Raw genomic sequence first — 22,282 nt, forward strand, 5'->3', positions numbered from 1 at the left:
TATATTTATATTATTTTTTATTCAGTTTTTTGTGCTTTTTGTTGGTTAGACGACTCCGCGTGCTTTAGCGCTTTTTTTAATAGCACCTTTTTTGCACGATTTCGTAATTTACATGCACACACACGCACGACACACACACACACACACACACACACACATACACACACAGAGACAGAAATATGGAGCGAGCTGTTTTTGCCTGTCGTTCACGTGCCACGCATGTTTGGCATTCACCTGCTACAACACCACCCTTCAGCCCATTGCGGTCCCATTTTCCCGCGCGCTGGCACTTAATTTGGAAAATGAGAAAACTCCCGGAAAACGCGACAAGTTTGCTGACTAAGTAAGGACTTTCCTGTAGCACTATGCTCTATGTATCACAAAAACAAATTGCACTTGAATGTATACCAATAACTAGTAACGTCCCTATATACATATATGTATGTGTGCAAGCTAAATATTGGTTGCTTTGCTCCTTTTCAGGAGGATGTGACTGGCTTTGAAGCATCAGAAATTTTCCTGTGGTTTCTTCTAATGATGGAACATTGCCAGAGATGAGCAATTTTAAATGACAGCAATTTAAATGAGAGCCTCCATGCCAGGTAAAGTTAGCATGTTAAGACTACTCTTTGAAAGTGTAAAACTGTTTCAGGTTTAAATAAAGTCAAACAACAAAAATTGAATTAAAGAATGAATCGAAAGTTAAATGGAAAAATAACCAAAATTTGTTTACAAGCAATTCAAATTAAATCAAACAATGCCAAATGCTAAAAGTTGATTGCTGATTTCAACACACATATTTGGTGAGTAGTATTATCAACAATTTATCGTTTAAAAAGATCATTGATGATCTCAACCTAATCATGAAATTTCACTATGAATTCTGTTCAATTTTATGAAAAGCTAAAAATTTTAAAAAATTCTAAGAATTTAGATCCGTTGAAAAATGATATGTTATGGCGGAGTCTATTAAAAATCAAGTAAACAATTAGCAAAAGTATCTTGCATTAAGCTAAAATTAACGAAACTTAACTTCTCCTTTGGTCAAACCAAGTTATTTGCACAGTATTCCTTCTAATGTAGTCGTTTTGGGAATGACCCTTAATTAAAGTTTTTCATTTTGTATCAAATAGAAACCGTTTGTTTTGAATATTTTCAGTTCAGAGTAAAATCAATTTAAATTGTAACCAAAAAAGGCAAAGTTAAGCGAAAGTTCACATTTATCATGATAATTATAGTCGTTTAACGCTTCCGCTTAGAAACACCCATCACTGTTGGCTAATGACGCTGAACGGAACGGCAGCTTCCGCAATTTTCGGTTATTGTGGCACGTTGCAAGTACTGTGGCAGTTGCAGCCTGCTATTGACTGCAGCTGTCAATTAAACGCTGATTGACTTTTCGTTCACGGCGTAAAGCAGCCCGATTGGATAGCTTTGGCTTTTGGATATTTACTTGCAGCCCTACACCCCCAACCCGCATATTGTGCTTCATTTAACTTGGTTGCGGTTGGCGGTTGGCAAGGGCGCGGGCACGTTCTATGACGAGGACGAGGACGAAAGCAAAAGCTAGTGCGAGTGTGAGTGGGTGGACTTTGGCATCCCAGCCCATTATACAAAAAAGTAGACCAAACGCGCTAGAAGTTTACAATGTGCGTGTGCGTCTGTGTGCAGGGATTTGTTATTGTTTGTGTGTGTTTGTTTGTGAATGAGAGTGAGAACGAGTGTGAGAGAGTGTGCTTGTAGGGTCTGCTATTTTTATATGTCTCAATTTAAGGCTGCTCCAATTGTGGACTGTTTTCACGCTCACGTTTCACGTTTCGTTTTGGTTACCCTTGCAACGGGTATTCTAATTTTGTTGCAAAGCAAAAGATGCATTTAAAGCAAATATATCTTTAAATCAGTTTCAGTAGTCGAGTTGATAGACCAGTCTAACAAATTGTTTTTATATGAAATTTTGGGAATATTATTTTGCCTCTAAAAGTGGCAATAAATTACGAATATTCTACAACTTTATAGCTACTATTGTACAACTCAATTTAAATGAAAGCAGTTGGAATCCGTTGTACAAAGGGTATGAAAACTTCGATGTGCCGAAAATAGTTTTCCATTCTTTTTTCATTTTATTGAAACTGCTGGCCACTGTTGCTTCTAGCGCACTTCAAACCTGCCGAGCCGCTGACCTACTGAGCATTATTAGCCGGCTCTCCGTTTTAACGTCGCCTCTCCTCCAAGCAGTCAAGTGTCAAAAATCGATAAGTGAAAAAAAATATATATATACATGAACACACACACTCACAGAAATAAATAAGTACGTGGTATATATATACATATGTATGCTTGAAAGATGGAAGTCTGGCTTGTTTACTCCTTTTTCTTTTTGTGGCTACATTTACGCCTACTGTAACGCCCACGCCCCCGCCTAATACCTAACGAATTTGACTTTCGACTGTTTTTTTTTTCAGCTCTCTACTTTGTTGCCAGTTGTTTGTTGTTTGTTAGTGCTGGTTTTTTGTTGTTGTTGTTGTTGTTGTTATTATTGTTGCTGTTGTTCTTAGCTTATTTCCGGCGCAGACTGAAAGGGCTCCAACCGCATGACTCTGCCAGTGACTGTTGCTGCGACTTTGGCATGTGGCTGCGCCTTTTGACCTACCTAAAAGCAGCGACGGCAGCAACGGAAAGCGACGGCTTTTAGCCAAATTGCGCGAGCATTTGCTGCAGTTTGGCTTGGAAAAAAACTTGTGAACTTGCGAGTGAAAAGTCGTGCACGCAATTACTTAGCAGTGTCTGCTGCTAGGAAATTGTCGCTGGCATTAAAGCACGCACAACGCGTAAGAATTTCTATTGATTTAACAAGCTGATGCAGCAAACAACAAATTGGCCAACAGACCCCAAACGTAAACGTGCCTTTTGTCTCACTCCATTTTCATATCTGTATGTGTATGTGTATGTGTATGTATTTGTGTGCGTCAGTATGTTGGCTGCTGTTGATGTTAACTCAATTTTAAATTGCAACTAGGCAGCTGTTCAATATTATTTATTCATTTTAAGTGGCACTTTGGACGGTTTTTAATTAGCTCGTACTTGCGCTGGCTGGCCAAACATTTGTTGGCCAACATTATTATCTCGCGTATGATTTTTAGCCACCTTGTTGCCACTTCATTCGCGTTCATTCACTTCGTAAGCATACACACACACACACACACTCACACACACACACACGTACACACAAATTGCTTTTGGCCAGCATTGGTTAACTGCCAGCTGTATTCGCTCGTATTCGGGTTTGTTTGCTCTATTTCTGCACTTATTCCTTCAATTCTAATTATTGTGCTTTATGCTTATGGCTCTTTTTTTTAATCAGTTTTACGCGCGCATTTTCCGGCACGATAACACGCCCGTACGCCACGAAGCTTCTTGGCCAAATGAGTTGCCCGCTGGCCAGATTGCCTCGGCTCCGTTACACTCACTCTCTCAAAACACTCTTCCCTCGCACGTGGCGGTTCTACAGGGTAGCTTCTCTCTTCCTGCACCTGCGCAATTCCACATCGCTCGCTCTCTCGCCATCTTCCTCTCATCTGCTCGGCAGTCGGCACTTGGCCAATATTTACATATGAAGTTGACGGCTGGCGACTGTTGTCGGCGGTTAAAGTTGCCGCCGCTTCGCATTCATTCAACTATCCCATTGTATGAGAGTGCGTAAGAAAGCTTTTCGACACAGTGGCGCTGGCTGTCGACTTTATAAAGGGGATTCGAGCTTACGCTTGCGAAATGCAATCCGAAAATTATTTTGGATTATGTAGGAAATATAAATATATAATAAAATATATATATATATATATAATAAAAAATATAAAATATTTATATATATATAGAGTGCTTTAGGCCAACAGAATTATATGCATTTTTAAAATCTGACCATTAATTATCTACACATGCTTACAATTTTCAAAAGATTTGGCGAATAATTTCAAAATTAAATCTATATTTATATTGCAGTTTGATCAATTTTTCGAATATTTTGGTATAAACAAAATTGTTTGGCCCCACTATTATCATCTTGACATAAATTGCATTGCATATTAAAATTTTACGACGTCATTCAGCGTCATTCCAAATAAAGAAAATCGAAATTGAAAAAACATACATATATTTAATCTCAGGAAATCCTAAGCAAATATGCAATATTTGAATATTTTTAAAATTTTACAAAAATCGTATTCACTTGGCTTAGATTGTCACCCCATTTATCTTCGACATACATTGCATTGTATATTAAAATTAATTATTTACTTTACGACCATTTCATTCAGCGTCATTCCAAATAAAGAAAATCGAAATTGAAAAAGAAATATATATTTAAACGCACAACAAGTGTGCCATTAATGGTCGAATGGAACTTAGAAAAACAACAAACTTCCTGCGCCTGCTCCGTTGTCCACGGCAACCTCAGACTGCGAGGGCTACCAAATAAACATAGTACCTGGCAGGTGGAAGTCAGTGACCAGCCAATGATTGGCAGCACCACCTCAAGACAGTCTCAAATCAAAGCAAATACAATAAACGTGTAGAAGAAAACAACAAAAGAAGCGGCAACAATCGTTACATGGTAGCACCTGCCCCAACCTCAAGCTTAAGCTTAAGGTTTTGGCACGATGGGTTCAGTGAACCATTTCGTCGACCCGTCGGTATGCCACATTTTAGTGAAGTGTAGCAATCGAAGCGAGAAATCAAACTCAGTAAACCCAGTAATCCGCTTACGATATGTCCTAGTCTAAGATAGACTTTAGAGTATCCGGAACTATTGTCAATAATACTACACGAGAAAAAGTTATTATATTGCCAAAAACTATTATACAAATCAAAAAAAAAAAACGGGAAAAGAGAACACTGAGTAAACAGAATAACAGGACAGTGATTACAGCATTATAAAATGACAGCACCGCTAATCAACTCTGACGAGGATTATTACATGGACGAGCCCTTTGATGAGGAATCTCTGTCAGAGGTAGAGGAAGAGCAGGAGATTGAAGAAGGATTGTTGGAGGGCAGCGATTCACAGACCGACAGCGATGTCGAGGCTGAGTATCTGCGCGGCAATGTAAGTGCAACGCAGCAGGACCAACTGCCGGAGCTGACCATCAAACATTTTAGCCTCAACCCTATGCCACTCTTCCCACAGCCCCATGCTCGCCGCCTGCAGATGTACCAAAAACTCAGTGGCGGTGGCAGCGGATTCTCATGTGAGAACAAGTTAACATACGCCAGCTCCTCTTCCGAGGATGACACACATGTGGTAATCACAAAAACGGTGGCCGAGGTAAATCAGCTATCGTTACGAAATGAACACATGGATGAGGAAACTATTTCAGTACGCACACTTGTACCCAATACCAAGCAGATCGATGATGGGGATCAGACTGAATTGGAAATGGAAGGAGAAGACGAGATAGGAGATGGGGAGGAAACTATATTCGATAATTATGATAACGAATCAGAACAAAGCAATGAAGAGAAAGAGGAAGGTGTTGAAATAGGCCAACTTGAAGAGGAAGACGAGCTTGAACCGGAAAACCAATATGAAATGACCGCTGATCAACAGCAACCGCAAAATCAGGATCTTGTCGACATTGTCGATGCCAACGAGAGCGAAATGGAGTCGTCGCTAAACTCGGACAGTGAGGTCAAGACTGTGCCAGTGCCAGCACCGCGGAATATAAAACGGGGGCATAAGTACCATCCAGATCTGGCTAGAAGACCCGTTGGTGATGTTGATGATGCACCTCAAGTGCCGCAGCTACACTTACCAGATAACTATAAAGTTCCAGATATTAATGGATTGGATTGCGATGGACTGGGCACAGCTGAGCAACTGAATGTCAAATTTCTGGAACAGCAAATGCAACAAATGTCAGAGATGATCATGAAAACCTATCGTCTCCATGGTGGGACAACAGACAATAGTGCTTTCGAGCATTTGGCAATGGCCACCGATCTGTTGAAGAAACAAGGCAAAGAAATGTCCGAAATGTGTATGGAAGAAGAATATGAGGAGTCCAAAGCTTCCACCTCTGTTTGTTCGGAGAAATTAAGTCGTCGTAACTGCCGTTGTCCGTCAAGTACTGATGTACATCAGCCCGAGCAGGAGCCGTTTTTTATGGATGAGTGCGGCCAGGGCGATGGACTGTTGCGCTATCCTCATCTTGGCCAGCAGCATTCAGCTCGAATTGACTGTCGCGTTTCCAGTGTTACACCTAGCAGCTATAACAGCGATAGCAGTGGCTTCCACATTGAAGTCGGTCGTCCACGCTCCGTTATCTCATCGGAGGTGAAGTGAGTAGGTAACATAGAAAATCCTATCATCGTTGTTTAAATCGTCCGTTTCCAGCTTCAAGAACTTGGGGCGCAAAAGCTTCAGCTTTACCAATCCGCAAGTACGTGAAATTGAGCGAGCGAATAACATCTTGCTAAAGAAAATGATGAATGTGAAGACCACAATCAAACCATCCATCAGTGCAGTCAAATCCAGCACTAGTGTGCAGGCTAAGGTTAGTACACTTTCCAAGACATGATTAATGGATAATACTCCCAATATTGTTGTAGAAACAGCCACCGCCTCGCTTGACAAGCGCGGCCGTCAATCGCAAGAAAAATCAGCGCCAGATCGACTTGGATAATGATGTGCTTAAGCGCAAGCTGGAGGCGGTAGGATCGCGCCGTCCCTTATTCAAATGAGATGCGCTGTTCGATGAATATCATTATAATAATTTTAGAAATGTTTAAAGCGAATTTATCAAATTAAAATTTATTGCAAGTTATGAAATGTAGTAAATGTGTATGTGTGTAAGGTCTAAACTAAGCAGAGGTGCAATTGAAAATGTAGCAAGTAAAACTTGGCCAAAAAGGGCCATTACAAATTCTAATTAATGAATAAATCCTAATAAGAGATCCGATTTAGTAAATTTGAATATAGAGTCGAGTTCATTTGGCATTGATCTTGTCCAAAATAACTTAGCAAAAGTAAATGGTTATTTAAATATTTTTAAAATTTTGCAAAAATCGTATTCACTTGGCTTAGATTGTCACCTCGTTTATCTTCGACAAAAAGTTTTCGCCCAGCCCCTTAACCAATTTAAACGCAGCATCGCCATTCTGCTCCTTGAACTCGGCCTCATTTTTCAACTTTACCGTCTCGCGCTGTTCTATTTCCCGATAAATAACTTGGCCGATCTGAAAGATTCCAAATTGGGTATTGGTATTGTTTACTAAGTAAATATGTTTTTTACTCACATAAACATCAATGGCCGCATACATTAGTTGATTCTCGTCCAGCGGTATAACATGCCACTTGCTCATACGCACTTTCTTGCTCTTGTCCATGGCCTTCTTGGCTATAAAGTTTGCCAACCGTTCAAGGCTCCATCTGCCACCAGTTTCGCAGACTTGATTGCACCACACGCCTAAATCGACGCATTTTTCAATAAGCGGCTCGGCTGACATCTCAGGAAAGTCGCGCTCAAGCTTCCGGAAGTCGCTACAAATGGAAAATATTGAAGATTGTGTTTATATGCATTTCTCATGTAACTCAAAATCTTACGCCTTTATATTCACGCCATGCAGTCGCACTTTAGGATGATTTATGAGAGCCGCCAGGGCTGCGGGTATTTTATTCAATTTACTTAGCTGGTACACATAACAGCAACGCTCATCTACGCATATTTGTATAACTGATGATTTACCGGGACCGGTTTGAAACGAAAATGGCCATTCCATGTCAAATGCCATGGGCACAACATCCATGTTGATTTGTTTCTCAACCCATTGCCTGAAATACATTATCTTAGCGTTTATTCGTCAACCAATTCTCTGTACTTACATGACTTCATCTGCTGATGCAGCGATCTCTTGGCTTTCGGTGAAATATTTAATGGCCCCGCTATACTTGATGAATGGCAACTTCTTCGGAATTTCTTTCTCCGGTGATGCTGGGCCGTCCTCAGCCATAGATCTCATGCTGCGAGTAACACGGCTGCTTCTACGCTTTGGTGGATTTTCACTTTCGGCATTTTCCTTGTCCTTAATCTTCAATATACAACAATACAATTATTGTGTTACACAAATATAAAGTTACTGTACTTACCATTTCAGGTGTATCTTGATTTTTTCGCTTGTTATTATTTGTTGCAATTTGCTTTTTGGCAGCGTTGGTTTGCTTAACTCTTTCTTCTTTGGCAGAGATTTTCTTTAAGGACATTAAAAAACAATCAGTTTATATTTTTTTATTGTTTGCATTGTTTGCTTACCTTCTCTGTAACTTCAATGCTATTTAATTTCACAGGCATTTTAATTAAGTATTTATCCATTCTTCAGTTGTTGTGTACAGTTTATTGGCGCCAAAATTACATCCAGTGCTGGAAAGTTGGCGAATTTGGTATTTTTTAAAGATTATTTTTCCACTAAGTGGTAATACCCTATCAATATAGTCTGGCAGGTCTGGTCTGTTATTGCGCTGTTATGCCTCTGTTTTGAAGCCATTTCAGCTGTTAAACTCAAACTCACTGTTAACTAGCAGATCATATGTTTGCGGCAAGCGACCGGCATCAATTCAATTTATTTGTGTGTTGTGACTTGATAATTAATTTAGAATAACATAATGGCCACAAAAGTAGCTGCCCATTACATTTCGGAGAAGGTGTCAAATGTGCGTTGGCTGCCAGAGCAGCTGCAGCAGACCGAGCGGTTCGTAACAGGCAGCTGGGACATGGACAACAATTATGTGCGCTTGTGGCGTCTGCACGCAAATCCATACGCCCAGGAAGTTCAGCACACGCCGCGCTGCAACGATAAAGTGGCCATGGATGGCGATGTCACCGGTTTGGAGTTTGTCAACGAAGACACTCTGGCTGTGAGCTGTGCCGACGGTTAGCGCTGAAGAGCTGCCCTAAGTTATTGTAATGATGCATTCTCCACTTTTTATAGGCCACCTTAGCTTGCTGAAAGTGCACAGAGCCGTCGAGGAAGATCAATTGGAGCGCATGGAACGCAGCGAACGCCTGCACGAATTCAAATGTAGTCAAAAGAGTGCGCCTTGCACGGCAATTGATATATATGGCAACGACATAGCCACCGTTGGCGAAGACGGCTGCGTCAATGTGTTGAGTGCCCACAATTTGAAGCAAGTGAAGCGAACCATCGATGCCGACAGCATATCTCTATTGTCCGTATGCTTTGTTAACCAGCATCAGCTGGTGACTGGCAATCGAATGGGCGTCATTCGAATGCTCGATGTACGAGTTGACAGCACGGGGCAACAGGATATTTCATTCGCTGCTGCCAGTCAGGATCCAAAAAACTCGAATTTTGTGTCCGCGATGGCCACGCATCCCATGCAACAGCACATCCTTATATGCGGCAGCGAGGAGGGCTCCATTACGGTGTGGGATCTGCGCAATTTCGAATATCCAGCCTCATATCTCAGCGCACACAACAGTCCCATCACCGACATAGGATATCATCGCCAGGATCCGTCGAAGTTGTTTAGCGCCGCCGAGGCAGGCGAGGTATGGATGTGGTCCGAAAAGAAACAGCTCATTGATATGAGCAAAAACGATGGCAACAGTGCCTGGCTGAGCGGTAATCGAGTGCGCTCCTTGGTTAATGTGGATGGCGTGCTGACCGACATACGCAATCCCGTCAATTCATTTGATGTGCACGGCTCACGACTGATTTGCGGGAGCGACAAGGAAGTCATTTATATTGCAGATGATATTTTTTAAAATCAAATTTGTACTAATTCTGCTGTCATTTAAAATGAAGTTTGTTCACTTATCTGACTTTTACTTTTCTTGTGCGCCTATTGAAAGGATTTTTCAGAAGCGTAAATGGGTCTTAGGAACATTTTTAAAACCTCAAATTACATAACAAATGGATTTTAGAATTTTCACTATGCTAAGTGCAAAAAATAAGAATTCTTTGCGCATAAGAATAACCCGTGAAACTGAATTTATCTATTTTTCAAGCATAACCTGCAAAATTTAAGTTGATCTTGGCATTTGTTCATTATTTTCAGAATTTTTGAATTAATTTGTATCTTCATACAAATTCTTTAGATTTTGTTCTTTCCTTATATATACAAAGAAAGGGTTTTGTTAATTGAGTTTTAGAATGTTTGAATGTATATTTTATGCATTTAATTTCAGTATACGTAAAATTGGCTTAAATCAAAGCACCTGACTTAAAATTATGCTTATTAGTACAATTATACCTAAATATACAATGACTTAAATAAATATTTTCTGGGTGCTGCTATTTGGTAACTACAGAAGCGTAACCAAAAAAAAAGGAAGTTTCAGAAACAGTGTTTTGATGAGGCATTTAAATGCACATAAATTTTGAAAATAATCGAAAAATTAACGATGAAAGCTTTTTTTAATTCGAATTATGTTAAGTAAATCTTAAGATTTGCACTACAGTGACATTAAACAGATACATTTTTGTTCATGAATATTTAGCACATTTAAATCCAACAGATTAAAAGTATTTATTTATAAAACTATCTCGATAATCTTTGTTATATTGCCTAGGTTTGTGTTGACTTAATGTATATTCGTTGGCTAATTTTGGATAGATTTATGCGTGTTTTTCAACTACCATATACATTCATATGAGCTAATGTTTCTATATGTATATATGCGATGCAAATAATAAATACAAAATGAGTTTATATAGATTATATGTACAAGTTAAGCACTTAGGCCTCGATTAGTTTTTGTTTTCTTTTTAAGTTTGTCGATGTCAATTGGACTTTGAGCATTTACAATTGCATTTCAATGTGGTTCTATTTGGGAACTGCAGCCAATTTTTTATATTTATGAGTAATTCCATTCAATTTGGGTTTCTTGGTCATTACGTCTCTAATAGAATCGCTCGAATTTTGGTGGCTTGTTGAGTGCGCAAAAATAATACCCTGAATAGTTTTGTGTTGCGCCGGGTGGAGTGTAGTCGCTGATGCTGTAATTCCCATAGTCGTAGGCGTGGGCGTGGCCGTGGTGATGCATGTGGTGTGGATGCGTATGTGTGTGTGTGTGTGGGTGCGGGTGCGGGGGGTGATAATGCTGAAAACCGCCTGCACTGCGCGGCTTTTGTCATGTGATGAGACTGCTACCACCAACGCCCGAGGTATTGCCACCAATACTGCTGCTGCTGCTGCTGCCACTGCCATTGCCACCAGTTCCATTCGCATTGTTGCCATGAACGCGCATGTGCCGATTGAGATTACCCGATTGCGAGAATCTATGTTTGTATACGTGAGAGGGTTTGGGGTTAGTTCCAGTTCAATTCCAGACGATTTTAATGTTAAGAACATAACACAACACTCACCTGAGTAGACACAATTTGCATTGGTAGGGCTTCTCGCCGCTGTGGATGCGCAGATGTTTGGTCAGTGTGGAGCTATCCGAGAAGGACTTCTTGCAGGATGAGCAACGATATGGCCGCTCGCCGGAATGGGTTCGCATGTGCGTGGTGACGCTGGAACTCTGCGAGAAACGTCTATCACAAATGGGACAGCGAAACGGCTTCTGTCCCGTATGTGTGCGTACGTGTGCCGTCAGATTGGCGGCCTGTGAGAAGCTCTTGTTGCAATCCGGACAGCGATACGGCCGCTCCCCGGAATGGGTCCGTAGGTGCGTCTTCAGTGTGCTTGGTCTCGCATACGTCTTGCCGCACAGCCGACACAAATTCGGTTTCATATCACCGCCGGCGCTGCCCTCACCATCGCCATCCCCATCCCCATCCTCGATGCTCTCCTCCTCGTCCTCAAAGGTAGCCAGCCCGAGACTTAGAGCTGTTGCCTGATAGCTGGGACTCTTGTTTGGCGGCGTGTAACTCTGCCCACCACTACCCGATGCATAATAGCCCAGCGCAGTTGCTGTACTGGACGCAGGTGGCGACGGCGACTCCTTGTCGGACAGCGATGGAAGGCCGCTGAGTGATGTTGGTGGTGGTGCACGGAAATCAGCGGTGAACGAATAGGTGGCCGAGGCGGGATAGTGCGTTGGACTCAACAATGGTGGGTAGAGCACATTAACGGCCGTCGCAGAGTTGTTCGGCGGCGTCCAGTTCATTTGGGAGCATTGCATGGGCACGGCACCAGCGTCGGCACCATAGCCATGATGCATGGTCATGTTCATGCTGACATTCACACTCATACTGGGATACATGGGCGGTGCTGTTGCATTGGCTGTGGTATCATAATAACAGGCACCGCCAGAACCGGATCCGCCAGTGCCAGGAGCATTGCCAATAAATCCGTTGCTATTGTGATTGTGGTTGTGGAGCGTGTTACCACCGTGCGATGCCTGGTTGAGTGCCTGCTGCATATGCTGGGGCTGAAGCTGATGGGAATGTGTGGACGATGCCTGCGAGTGAACCTGCTGCTGGCTGCCGTTCGGTGAGATGAGCATCTGATGCGGATGCACCGTGTAGGAGAGGGAGGCCTGATGTGGATTGCTTGCAAAATTGTAGGAGGCGCCGCATGGTGAGAAGGGAAACAGACTGGGCAACGGATCTATGTCCAGTGGCGGTAGGCCGGGAAATGTGGAGGCCATCTCGTCGGTACTCCAATAGCTGCCGTTGCCAGCGAGCGAGGCTCCGTTGTTATTGTTGCCACTGCCACACGCCGATAGATTACTGGCCGGCGGCGTTGTGTTGATCTGACTGCTCAGCACTCCAATCGTTGGATCAAAGCAACCTCCGCAGTCAAAGTCGCTGCTGGTCAGCGAGGAGATAGGCAGGGTTGTGTTGCCTTGGCAGGATAAGCAGCCGACGCAGGATGCAGCGCACTCTTGCTATAAAGGCCAGATACGAAAAATCTCCTTTAGTCAAAACCGACACGGAAAACTTGAACCGACCCGAAATATAAAAATTTTTTAGCGCGCTTAAATACCTGTGGACTGTCCAGCGCCAGACCGAATAATGGATTATTGGGCACATAGCCCGTTTCTGGTTCCACAGGACCTCCGTTTGAGACATCGCACGATATGTACATAGCTCCACCCTCTTGATCTTCCAGGGAATCTGCGCAGGTGTGCCCAAAAAACAAGGGATAAAAAATCTCTTGGAAATTGAATTCACTATGGCAATGCGTATCTGACAGACACATTTCACACAGTTCACAGCGAGCTGCGACCCACTGTGCGCGAAACTCCGCCCCTTAGCGCACACACACACTGGCGCAAAATGAGCGAGCTCGCCGCCATTTGCTTTTGCCTATGTTCTCAGCTCAGTTTGCTGGAGTGGGCTGCTTGGGGGCGGCTTTCTCAACTCCATGAAATGTAAAACTCACCCAGAATTATGTTCAAGAGTTTGGAACCTTTATATAACAATCCCATGACATGACTCCAGCTGGCTTTTGTATTTTATTTCTTGTTTTCCTACGTTTCATTTTGCTGCGTCATTTGCATTTTCCAGCTAAAAATTCACAAATACAACATTTATTGACTATTTATGGATTGCAGATTTAGTAATTAATACTGCAATTACTATTTTCTTTACATATAATAATGTAATATTTTTAAATTAAAGATCATTTTTGAATTTAATATAAGTTTATATGTTTCATTTTGCTGCGTCATTTACAATTTCCAAATAAATTTGCAGAAATACATTTATTAATTTGCTCTATAATGCAATTACTATATTTTTTATAAATAATAATATAATATTTTTAAATTAGAGATAATTTTTTTGTTTAATTTATGTTATGTACATTTTGAGTTGTTCAATTCAAAAATAAATAAGTTAACTGAAATAGAATTAAGCTCAAGGGGAACAGCTTTTAAATGTTTTTAAAAAAGTTAGTTGGCTATTTTTCACGTATTTTTCATGTAAATCTTTAAATAAAAAGATCAACTGTTTTTTTACACAGAGCACAAATTTTGGAAAGCAGTTTTTTATTAATTGGCAGGACTCAGATTAGAAACTAAAGTCACCAATCAATTTTATTTATAAGACAAGTGGTTCTGCAACATTTCATTGGAAATTATTATAAAATTATTATAAATTATTATAAAATGGCCTTCAATCATTTTTCTTCTTTCATATTTTTTCAAAATACACCCATTTAATAGTCAATCGAAAAGTAATCAATAATTTTCTTGTAACAAATTTGTATGCACCAAGTTTTACATGTTTTTAAGTTTCTGGTATTTAATGACGTTCTTAGGAAAAAATCGATTTATTTTAAATAAATATTTCTAATATGTTATATAACATAGTATATTTTGTAGTCAACCATTTTAATATGTCGATCAGAATAATATAATAATAACTGCATGAAATACATCAAATACATGATCTTTAATATTATTCAATATTTTATTTGAATTTTTTAGTGTCGCACCTTCTCGTTAAACACGTATATCTCATTATCAAGACACAGCACTGAATAGAAGTTTTCAAATGTAGATCTTTCTAAATTTTTCACAAATTTTAATAACACTTTCTTAATTCACAAATGTTGAGTTGATTTATGATAAATTATTATAAATTAATGGACAACTTTTAGATTTAGGATCTTTCGTTTTGATTGCGACACGTTTGCTAGAATTTCTTGGCTATAGTTAGTAAGTAGAACCGTTATTTAAATGTAAACTTTAACTTAATGCGGGGGGGCAAGAAGCGACTTTCGGCGACGAGCATAAGACAGCAACTAATTGTCAGTTTCAGTTCGAAGAGTCTCGGCCGATATTGGCGACAGGGCCCAGTCAGACAGCGTCAAAGCGACAACCACAGAAAAAATGCTCACTTAATTACAAATAAGCGACAAAAGGGCGCAAAAGACAACAACGTCAAAGCAAACATACACAACCTCACACACTCTCAGCATATACAATGACACAAAGTGCTCAACTACACATGAGAGACCCTTACAGCCGAGTGTTGTTGTTCTTCTTGTTTTTGACGTAGACACCCCCTCCAGCAGCAACCACCGCCGACACCACCACCACCACCATCAGCAGCAGCGGCAGCGGCAGCACGGACTGTACAACAGCCAACCAATGCGCTTCGGTCTCCGTCATCGTCTCCGGTATGCCGGCTTTTGCGGCGACAACTAACCCAACCCCCGAGCCCGAGCCCGAACCAGTGTCCGCCCCGTCCAACAAGCTCATTCATACGTAGCAGCAGCAGCAGCAACAGCAGTTTTTCAGTAGTTTTTATTTGTCACCCAATATCTTTACAGCTCGACACCAGATATCTCCGAGCCGACCGGACTGCGACCATTGATCGTCTTCAACGGCGGCTTTCTGCTTCCTTCGTTCCATTCTTTGTGGTTAAACGTGTTTGCCTTTGCCACTGCTCTGTGTGACAGTCCATCACTCCATCAGGCCCGGCAGCCCCATCTCCCTCACACACTCGCTCACTAACTGACTAAGCGACAGCAACAACCCTCTGCTTCTGCTTCTGTAACTTGTATCTTGTATCTTGTATCTAACATACTGCTTATTCTCATTTCTAGCGACCAATGACAATTGTATCTTTGCTCCGCTCATTTAAACCTATCGATCGATCGATCGTTGCTCTTTTGCATAGTTACAACAACCCGACAATTGTAAATTATTTTTGCGATATTTGATATATCTCATTGTGGTCATGTTGTTTGTTGTAAGCTGAATGCAAAAAAAAATTATGAAACATTATTATTTTCACAGCGACTTGTTATCGCCTTGTTTCTTGCCTAGACTAATCATGGCAACAGAATCGCTGTTACCTGCAACCAGGGATAACAACAAAAAAATCAGTTATTGATTATCACATCAGGGGATATGTTTCAAAATACTCTTTAGAAACAACAAAAGCTTTGTAATTATTTTTACAATCAATTTTTACCTTAAGCGAAACTGATTTTCCAGAATCTACGAGATAGATTTTGATAGTTGGATTCAACATAAACAAAACTAAATACATTTTAAATATAAGGCCTTCATTGACCGTTATTTGAAACTTGCATTTTTGAGATACAGAATAAAAATTAAATATTCAAATTACTTTTGTATTTTTATAATAATAATAAATAATTTATTTTGAAACAGAAACTGCAATTATTTATGGTCACTATCTCCATAGTAGTTGCCGCACTTGGCTAACAAGATTTTTTTTTTAAATTATTTAAGTCAGTTAAGTGTAAAGGCTTTCAGTGATTGCTCATATCATCTTACCATATTGGTGGGAATTTTAACCCAAGGACTACAGCAACAACGTCGTGTGTGTTAAAAGTTTTGGCCAACATAATCAAAGCATGGCTCGGATCCTAACCAGTTTTGTTGTTGCTCTTGCTGCGATCGGTTTCATGTCGAAAACTCGTCGAGGACATGAGCTGAGCCTGAGCCCTAACACTGAGCCCATGTTTTGCTGCCGATTGTCAGATCGCATTAGTCTCACTATTAAAATCAGTGCATGGAGTCTGGTAGCTGGTCACCGGTAACCAGTATTGGGCCTGCCTGGATATCAATAACAATTTTGGTTTATTCACCGTGATGATTAGAAATTTTCGCATAGGTTTCCAAGTGTGCTCAGGTGTCATACAGCTGTGCACACCACACGCCCCACACGGATTGACTGAATTCCAATCCCCTCTCTGAATTAACCGCAGAATTCTTTAAATCGTTAGCCGTTCCTGGGATTTACTGTTACATAATAAGCAACGGGATAAACAGTTCAATAAAAAGTTCAGCCCGCCACCCTCTATTGTACCTGTTATCACACCAGCTCATCATGAAGCTCGACACAATTTATCAACTACACAATTTATCCCTGCACGTGAATTTGTTTACCCCAGAGCTCAATCCAATCACTGTTTATTCAAAGTATTTAATTTGGTCCTTGCGGTGGTCCTGGTTTTGGTCCTGGTCGTTTCTCACTACAATTGTTGCTGGCCTGCCTCCAAAGCGAGTTCAGTGAAGCATTCGTTTCATTTTGCGTTGTGTTCGGTATTCTGTATTGTGTTTTTGCGCTGTGTTCTGCGTTCTGAGTTCTGTGTATGGACGAGGCTTCAAAAATCAATGAAATACTTTTCGGGCGGCACTCTTAGGGCTTCTCAAGCCTGACTACACTTTGCTTTTATGATGTTGGTAGTCAAGTCTTTCGACATGCTAATGTCGCTAGATGTCCGTTATTAACAATATTAAATATATTTGCTTGGTAAATGGGTGGGCGCTTACCAATTAGATTGACAGTTAGCCCAATTATATACATACATATGTGTTATAAAAGTGTAATCATTCTAGTTGAAGATCTAAGCACGTCTGTTTGCTTATGCTTAATATTTGTTGTTTCTGCAAACTGATAAGCTCATTTGTATTGCGTGTAGCGTACATCCATAAAGTGATTTAATTTTCTCTAACGATATTTGTAATGAGAAATATAACTTTAACATTTTAAAGTTCAAATTAAACCAAACTAATTTAGCGAACCTATTAATAAAGAAATTACTTAGGATATAAATAATGTTATCAAGAAGAGCAACTTCAGTTTAAGAAATCAATAATAAGAGGCTGTAAAATGTGTTTAACAAATGAGAGTAAGAAAAGAGAGTAAATAATAAAATATTGATGAAATATCTTGCACAATTAAATATATTTAAAATTATTGTTTTCACTAAGGTTTCCAAGAAAGCCTCGGCTTGCCATTTTGGCTATGGAATTTTGGTATTTTTTTAGTTATTTCAAAATCGTTGTACTTATTCAGCCTTCATATTTTTAATTTTATATTAAATATAGATTTGCTCATTTCAAAGGTGCAAACTCTTTGAGTTTCCTTGGCTGTGAAGTAAAAAAAACTGTGGGTTAGCGTCAATATTATTTTGAATATGTATTAACAACTGTTACTCGTGCTATATAATGCCACTTACACCTACAATAAGCAGCCCACAACATACGTCAGTCCGGTTGATGAAAGTATCGATGATCAATTGACAGGCGCAGCCGTTGCAGGACACAGGACTCACCATTGCTGACAGCTGTACGAATTGGGAGCCGAGTTCAGCTCATAGCCTATTTCTTATTAAAAACCTAAGCCTGCTTATTAAACCCGCGAGGCAACGGCGACTTATTGCTAACAGAAAACAGAAAGCAGGCGAAGCGACAGTTTGAGCAACTGACTGACTGCGCCAGGATATGTCCTGTGAGCTGCCCTCCCAAAAATCGACTTGAATTACAGTTGGAACTGCAAACTCTGAAATATGTTTGTGGATACTACGAAATTACACTTGAGTGAAGCGCGCCAAATTGAATTTGTAAGGCGATACTTTCAAGAGCCTCAAGAAGCAAGGGTTCTTGTCCCTTATCAATGGGTAAAATGACTGACTGACTGACTGTCAGCTACAAGCCAATGTAACAATAAAAACCCACTCGACGGCCTGCTACTGTTTTTTATTATTAGAGAATCACATCCGCAAACAGAAGCGCTAAAGATAGCAATAGAGCTATGACAGTTTCTCACAGCAGCTGAGTGGGGGTGGTATGGTGTGGAGTGGAGGGCGGCTATTCAGCGGCAATTATCGGCAGTGGCACGTTTCATTATCAAGCCGCAAATGATTATCCTGTAAGCCTTTGGATAAATATTAAATTTCAATTATAGTCGTTAACATATTATTAGCCGGCAATCATTATCATTGACGCCAGGCGCTCTACCGGAGCACCGTGCACAGAGCACTACCGGAACCAGAAGTCACGTGTCAACCAGTCGCTGATAATAATCAGTTTGTATAACCGCAGAGGGGTGCCATCGCGCTGGCAAAGAGACAATGCGATGCGCTCGCAATTTTATCAGATTAAGACCAACAAGCAAGGAGCAACAGCACTGTCCCTTGTGTGTATCCTTTGCTTGATCGCCCGCCAACCCGCCTGCATCGAACCGCCCTCAACAGGTGACAGAATTGACCGAACATTGTGTGAGAAATATTTTGGCTACCAGTTTAGTGAGCGGGTTTCTTCTTTGGCCATATCGAATTACCCATTGCCGCTGTGATTTGTCGTTTTTATTAATTCTCATGAACTGAAATTGAGCCCACCAAAGGAAATTAAACAACAAACTATAAATACAAACAGTTGACTTTCGAAATAAACTCAAATTTCCCTACCAAGCTAGCACAGCTATGGAACTAGTTCTTACTCAGTAGAACGACTACTAACTAACATAAATACTAATAAATATACTTTAACAGCTTGCAATTATACCAGTAACATTTGCCGACCTGTTATTAACAGAATGTATTGTAATGTAATGTTAAAAAAAACTGGTTTAAACTTTGTATTTATTAAGCAGTGATAAATAAAAATTAATGATAAACGAATTGTTTTTTTAGCTGTCAGAAATTTACTGCAAAGAATGTGAAAGTATCCGTAATATATTCAAATTCAGAATTTGTTTGCTTAAATTAGTCTTCGAAAAGCTGCATTAAAATTCAGAAATTGGTTGTTTAAGACTTTTGTCGTTTATTCATTTACGTGGAAAACTTAAGCTTATGATTTACTCCCCCCAAATTATGGATAGTGTATGTAATCAAAATGTGTAATAATTGAGAATTTCTTCAAACACTTTTTAGATCTTGGGATCCTGTGGCGTCAGTTTGACAATCTTAACGGACTCCTCCCAAATTTGACGAGCCTTCTCCATGTCCATAGCGCCGGCATTTAGTGTCGCTTCCTTGCAGTCCATGAAATACTTGCCAGATACATTGGCCACCTCATCGGAGGTCGCCAGATAAATGGTGGTCTGTGCGCCCGCTTTGGTTGTTTTAAAGAATCCCTTCGTGATGGCCATCATTGGCAGATTCAGGGGGAAGGGCACATTGCGCCAAATGCCCGAGTCAATCATGCCGGGATGCAAGTAGTTAACTGTAACATTGGTGCCCTCCATACGCTTGGCCAGCTCGCGGGCAAAGTAGATGTTGGCAAACTTGGACACATAGTACAAATAGGCAGCGGGAAAGGTGCCAATGGGATTCAGCTTATTTACATTGACGGAGGCCAAACGATACAGCTCCGAGGCAACAATGACAATACGCGCTGGTGCGCTCTTCTTCAGCACATCGATGAGCAAGTGCGTCAGCAAAAATGGGCCATAATGATTGGTGGCCATGGTCAGTTCGACGCCATCCTCACTTGTCTGGCCACGGAATGCGAGTGCCATGCCGGCATTGTGTATCAGTACATCAATCTTTGGCTCAGTCTTAACAATATCGGCAGCGAACTCGCGCACTGATTTCTGAGAGCCCAAATCGAGTTTCTTGACCAAAATTTTCCTATTGTTGGTCTCCTTAATGATTTCATCTGAAAAAAGAGCCATTCTTTTAGAAAATGATATAGATATTAAAGATTGTAAGCTTTACCCTTTACAGCATTTGCTGTTTCCAGATTTCTGCATGCCATAATGATGCGTGCTCCACGTCCAGCTAGATCCTTAGCGGTTTCCTTGCCAATGCCACCGTTGGCTCCCGTAATAATTACAGTTTTTCCCTCCATTTTTGTCTGTAAGTCAGTGGAAAACGTTATTCAGTTTAAATAGAAAATTAAATGGAGTCGTGTTAAATAAGCGGGACTGCAAATTATTTATAAGCCAAATTAGAATCAGCAATTGATGTAATTTGGCTTGTACAAAACGCTATTAATGCTTGTTGTTTTTGCCCTTTTTATTCTCTATGGTCATCTGCGGTGAGCTTAATTGTCGACCCCTGTGAAAACAGTGAGCGTGTAGCTCATAAGCCCAAGCGATTTGTTTTTATTTTATGGGATCGCTCAGTTGTAGTACAAATACCGTAATAGTATCTACTGCTTGGCAGATTCAAAAGATTTGAAAAACTAATAAAGTGTCTACGTCATGGTTGGACGACCGAATAGAGTGAGAGAAAATAGTTTATTATAGGGCTATCCATTCCATAGTACTCGTATTCATTACAGTGTAATAAATGTACAATTGTGTTGCTCGTCGAGCTTGTGACAATTTCAGAGATTCAAGTTGCCAAACGATTCGTTTAGTGGGATAACGGTTTGGTGAAGCTTGGATTGTGATAGGAGCGGGGTAGGAGCGGGGCAGTCACGTTTACCTCAGTGAAACAACGGCCCGCCGTAATGCGCAAATAGAAGCGAATACTCAGCAGGGTGGCCGCAAAAGCCGATGTGAGTGTTATGGCGAAGATATCACGCAAATAATGATCGCTTGGCAACCAAGACAAGAGAAAACCCATCCTATAAATAATTTTGGGCACATTATTAAATGTATATAGATATATATGCAAATTAGTTTATATAAGGCGGCTTTCAGCAGCCACGTTTCGATTGTCTCAAATCGAAACTTGTTTAGCAGCTCAAACTTGAAAATTTGTAATATTCGATTTCTCGGTCAAAAACATTTTGTTTTTTTGTGTTTTTGGTTTTACTGTGCCGAAATTTTCGACATGCAACTCTTGCAAACGTAACCATTAGCTAAAAGATTATAAATCAATACGAAATTGATACTTTCACTTTTCATATATGCAAGATAAATAATAATTATGAAACGATGTTGAAGCGTTGCTCGAGGCCAAAGCAAAGTTCATTGCCGTCGTTACAGGTAGGCAAAAGAAAGCCAGAAAACCAACTGTTTGTTGTCGCCTTGCACCAGCAGCAGCAGCAACAGCGTTTTGATTGTTGCTTCTTTTTCACTGTCCACGTCACTAAAACTTGGCTTACTGGTATACTGGTTACGCTTCTATGGCTCTCTGATTCTCTGCTGCCCAGACCGCCTCGCCCTCGAATGCAACTCTTTTTCAGACTAGAACTGACCCGTTTTCTTTTCTTTTCTTTTGTTTTTTTTTTTTTTGGTTGCAAACTGCTGCGTCAGATATGTAATTTCGCACACTCACCTGGCAAATTGTTGTCTGAATAATGTTCACAAAATAATTGGAATCGCTGTTGATTTGGACTTTGAACGAGCACTAGCTGCTGAAAGATTCACTGCTCAAGACACGACGACTCTATCACAACCTTCGCCTTGAACGCTTGCTCTGAGACTGCTGGCTGCAAAGCGACTCTGTTTTAAAGTCTCGCGATCGTCTCTCGCTGCTCACTGTTATTGTAAATAGCCGCAATAATTGTTGTTATTTATTGTTGGCCTGGTCGGCCGGCGGAACAAGTTAAACTCAAGCTCAGCTTGAATGCAGACGCTGAGAGTTTTGCTTCTTGTTTTCTTTCCTTTCTGTTTGTCTTTCGCTAGTTTAAGAGTCGCAGAGAATGAGAGAGAGAGAAAG

At 40.6% G+C, this 22,282-nt stretch overlaps 5 protein-coding genes across 5 annotated transcripts; 2 read left to right on the plus strand and 3 right to left on the minus strand.

Moving 5' to 3' along the window:
• The first annotated feature begins 4,790 nt into the window (after positions 1-4,790).
• On the plus strand, positions 4,791-6,824 carry LOC6563175 (protein hemingway). The gene is made up of 4 exons (XM_001990209.2): positions 4,791-5,098; positions 5,180-6,330; positions 6,386-6,545; positions 6,601-6,824. The coding sequence occupies exons 1-4, from the start codon at positions 4,931-4,933 to the stop codon at positions 6,730-6,732; spliced, it is 1,611 nt and encodes a 536-aa protein (XP_001990245.1). The 5' UTR covers positions 4,791-4,930; the 3' UTR covers positions 6,733-6,824.
• Positions 6,825-6,840: 16 nt separating this feature from the next.
• On the minus strand, positions 6,841-8,381 carry LOC6563370 (Werner Syndrome-like exonuclease). The gene is made up of 7 exons (XM_043215125.1): positions 8,301-8,381; positions 8,138-8,239; positions 7,874-8,079; positions 7,595-7,822; positions 7,288-7,531; positions 7,067-7,227; positions 6,841-6,999 (listed from the first exon to the last, which is right to left on the minus strand). Exons 1-6 carry the CDS (start codon positions 8,358-8,360, stop codon positions 7,072-7,074), a joined length of 996 nt encoding a protein of 331 aa, XP_043071060.1. The 5' UTR covers positions 8,361-8,381; the 3' UTR covers positions 6,841-6,999; positions 7,067-7,071.
• A 191-nt stretch (positions 8,382-8,572) lies between these two features.
• On the plus strand, positions 8,573-9,825 carry LOC6563369 (nucleoporin Nup43). Its single transcript, XM_001990207.3, has 2 exons — positions 8,573-8,918; positions 8,977-9,825. The coding sequence occupies exons 1-2, from the start codon at positions 8,651-8,653 to the stop codon at positions 9,771-9,773; spliced, it is 1,065 nt and encodes a 354-aa protein (XP_001990243.1). The 5' UTR covers positions 8,573-8,650; the 3' UTR covers positions 9,774-9,825.
• A 324-nt stretch (positions 9,826-10,149) lies between these two features.
• Positions 10,150-14,698, minus strand: LOC6563368 (protein glass). Its single transcript, XM_001990206.3, has 5 exons — positions 14,399-14,698; positions 13,343-13,467; positions 12,944-13,074; positions 11,377-12,845; positions 10,150-11,289 (listed from the first exon to the last, which is right to left on the minus strand). Exons 2-5 carry the CDS (start codon positions 13,386-13,388, stop codon positions 11,142-11,144), a joined length of 1,794 nt encoding a protein of 597 aa, XP_001990242.1. The 5' UTR covers positions 13,389-13,467; positions 14,399-14,698; the 3' UTR covers positions 10,150-11,141.
• A 4,768-nt stretch (positions 14,699-19,466) lies between these two features.
• Positions 19,467-22,023, minus strand: LOC6563366 (retinol dehydrogenase 14). The gene is made up of 3 exons (XM_032737469.2): positions 21,899-22,023; positions 20,387-20,525; positions 19,467-20,327 (listed from the first exon to the last, which is right to left on the minus strand). The coding sequence occupies exons 2-3, from the start codon at positions 20,517-20,519 to the stop codon at positions 19,597-19,599; spliced, it is 864 nt and encodes a 287-aa protein (XP_032593360.1). The 5' UTR covers positions 20,520-20,525; positions 21,899-22,023; the 3' UTR covers positions 19,467-19,596.
• Between the last annotated feature and the right edge of the window lie 259 nt (positions 22,024-22,282).

This window comes from Drosophila grimshawi, unplaced genomic scaffold, assembly GCF_018153295.1.
Source record: "Drosophila grimshawi isolate 15287-2541.00 unplaced genomic scaffold, ASM1815329v1 contig_311, whole genome shotgun sequence".
Classification (NCBI taxonomy): domain Eukaryota; kingdom Metazoa; phylum Arthropoda; class Insecta; order Diptera; family Drosophilidae; genus Drosophila; species Drosophila grimshawi.

Coding starts and splice junctions, on each gene's coding strand:
- LOC6563175 (XM_001990209.2), top strand. CDS start 4,931: ATGACAGCACCGCTAATCAACTCTGACGAGGATTATTACATGGACGAG. Junction 5,099..5,179: donor CTGAGTATCTGCGCGGCAAT/GTAAGTGCAACG, acceptor CTCTTCCCACAG/CCCCATGCTCGCCGCCTGCA. Junction 6,331..6,385: donor GTTATCTCATCGGAGGTGAA/GTGAGTAGGTAA, acceptor GTCCGTTTCCAG/CTTCAAGAACTTGGGGCGCA.
- LOC6563370 (XM_043215125.1), bottom strand. CDS start 8,360: ATGGATAAATACTTAATTAAAATGCCTGTGAAATTAAATAGCATTGAA. Junction 8,080..8,137: donor ATCAAGATACACCTGAAATG/GTAAGTACAGTA, acceptor TGTATATTGAAG/ATTAAGGACAAGGAAAATGC. Junction 7,532..7,594: donor CATGGCGTGAATATAAAGGC/GTAAGATTTTGA, acceptor TTCCATTTGTAG/CGACTTCCGGAAGCTTGAGC.
- LOC6563369 (XM_001990207.3), top strand. CDS start 8,651: ATGGCCACAAAAGTAGCTGCCCATTACATTTCGGAGAAGGTGTCAAAT. Junction 8,919..8,976: donor GGCTGTGAGCTGTGCCGACG/GTTAGCGCTGAA, acceptor CACTTTTTATAG/GCCACCTTAGCTTGCTGAAA.
- LOC6563368 (XM_001990206.3), bottom strand. CDS start 13,388: ATGGGATTGTTATATAAAGGTTCCAAACTCTTGAACATAATTCTGG. Junction 12,846..12,943: donor TGGCGCTGGACAGTCCACAG/GTATTTAAGCGC, acceptor TGGCCTTTATAG/CAAGAGTGCGCTGCATCCTG. Junction 11,290..11,376: donor TGCAAATTGTGTCTACTCAG/GTGAGTGTTGTG, acceptor ATACAAACATAG/ATTCTCGCAATCGGGTAATC.
- LOC6563366 (XM_032737469.2), bottom strand. CDS start 20,519: ATGGAGGGAAAAACTGTAATTATTACGGGAGCCAACGGTGGCATTGGC. Junction 20,328..20,386: donor AACAGCAAATGCTGTAAAGG/GTAAAGCTTACA, acceptor CTCTTTTTTCAG/ATGAAATCATTAAGGAGACC.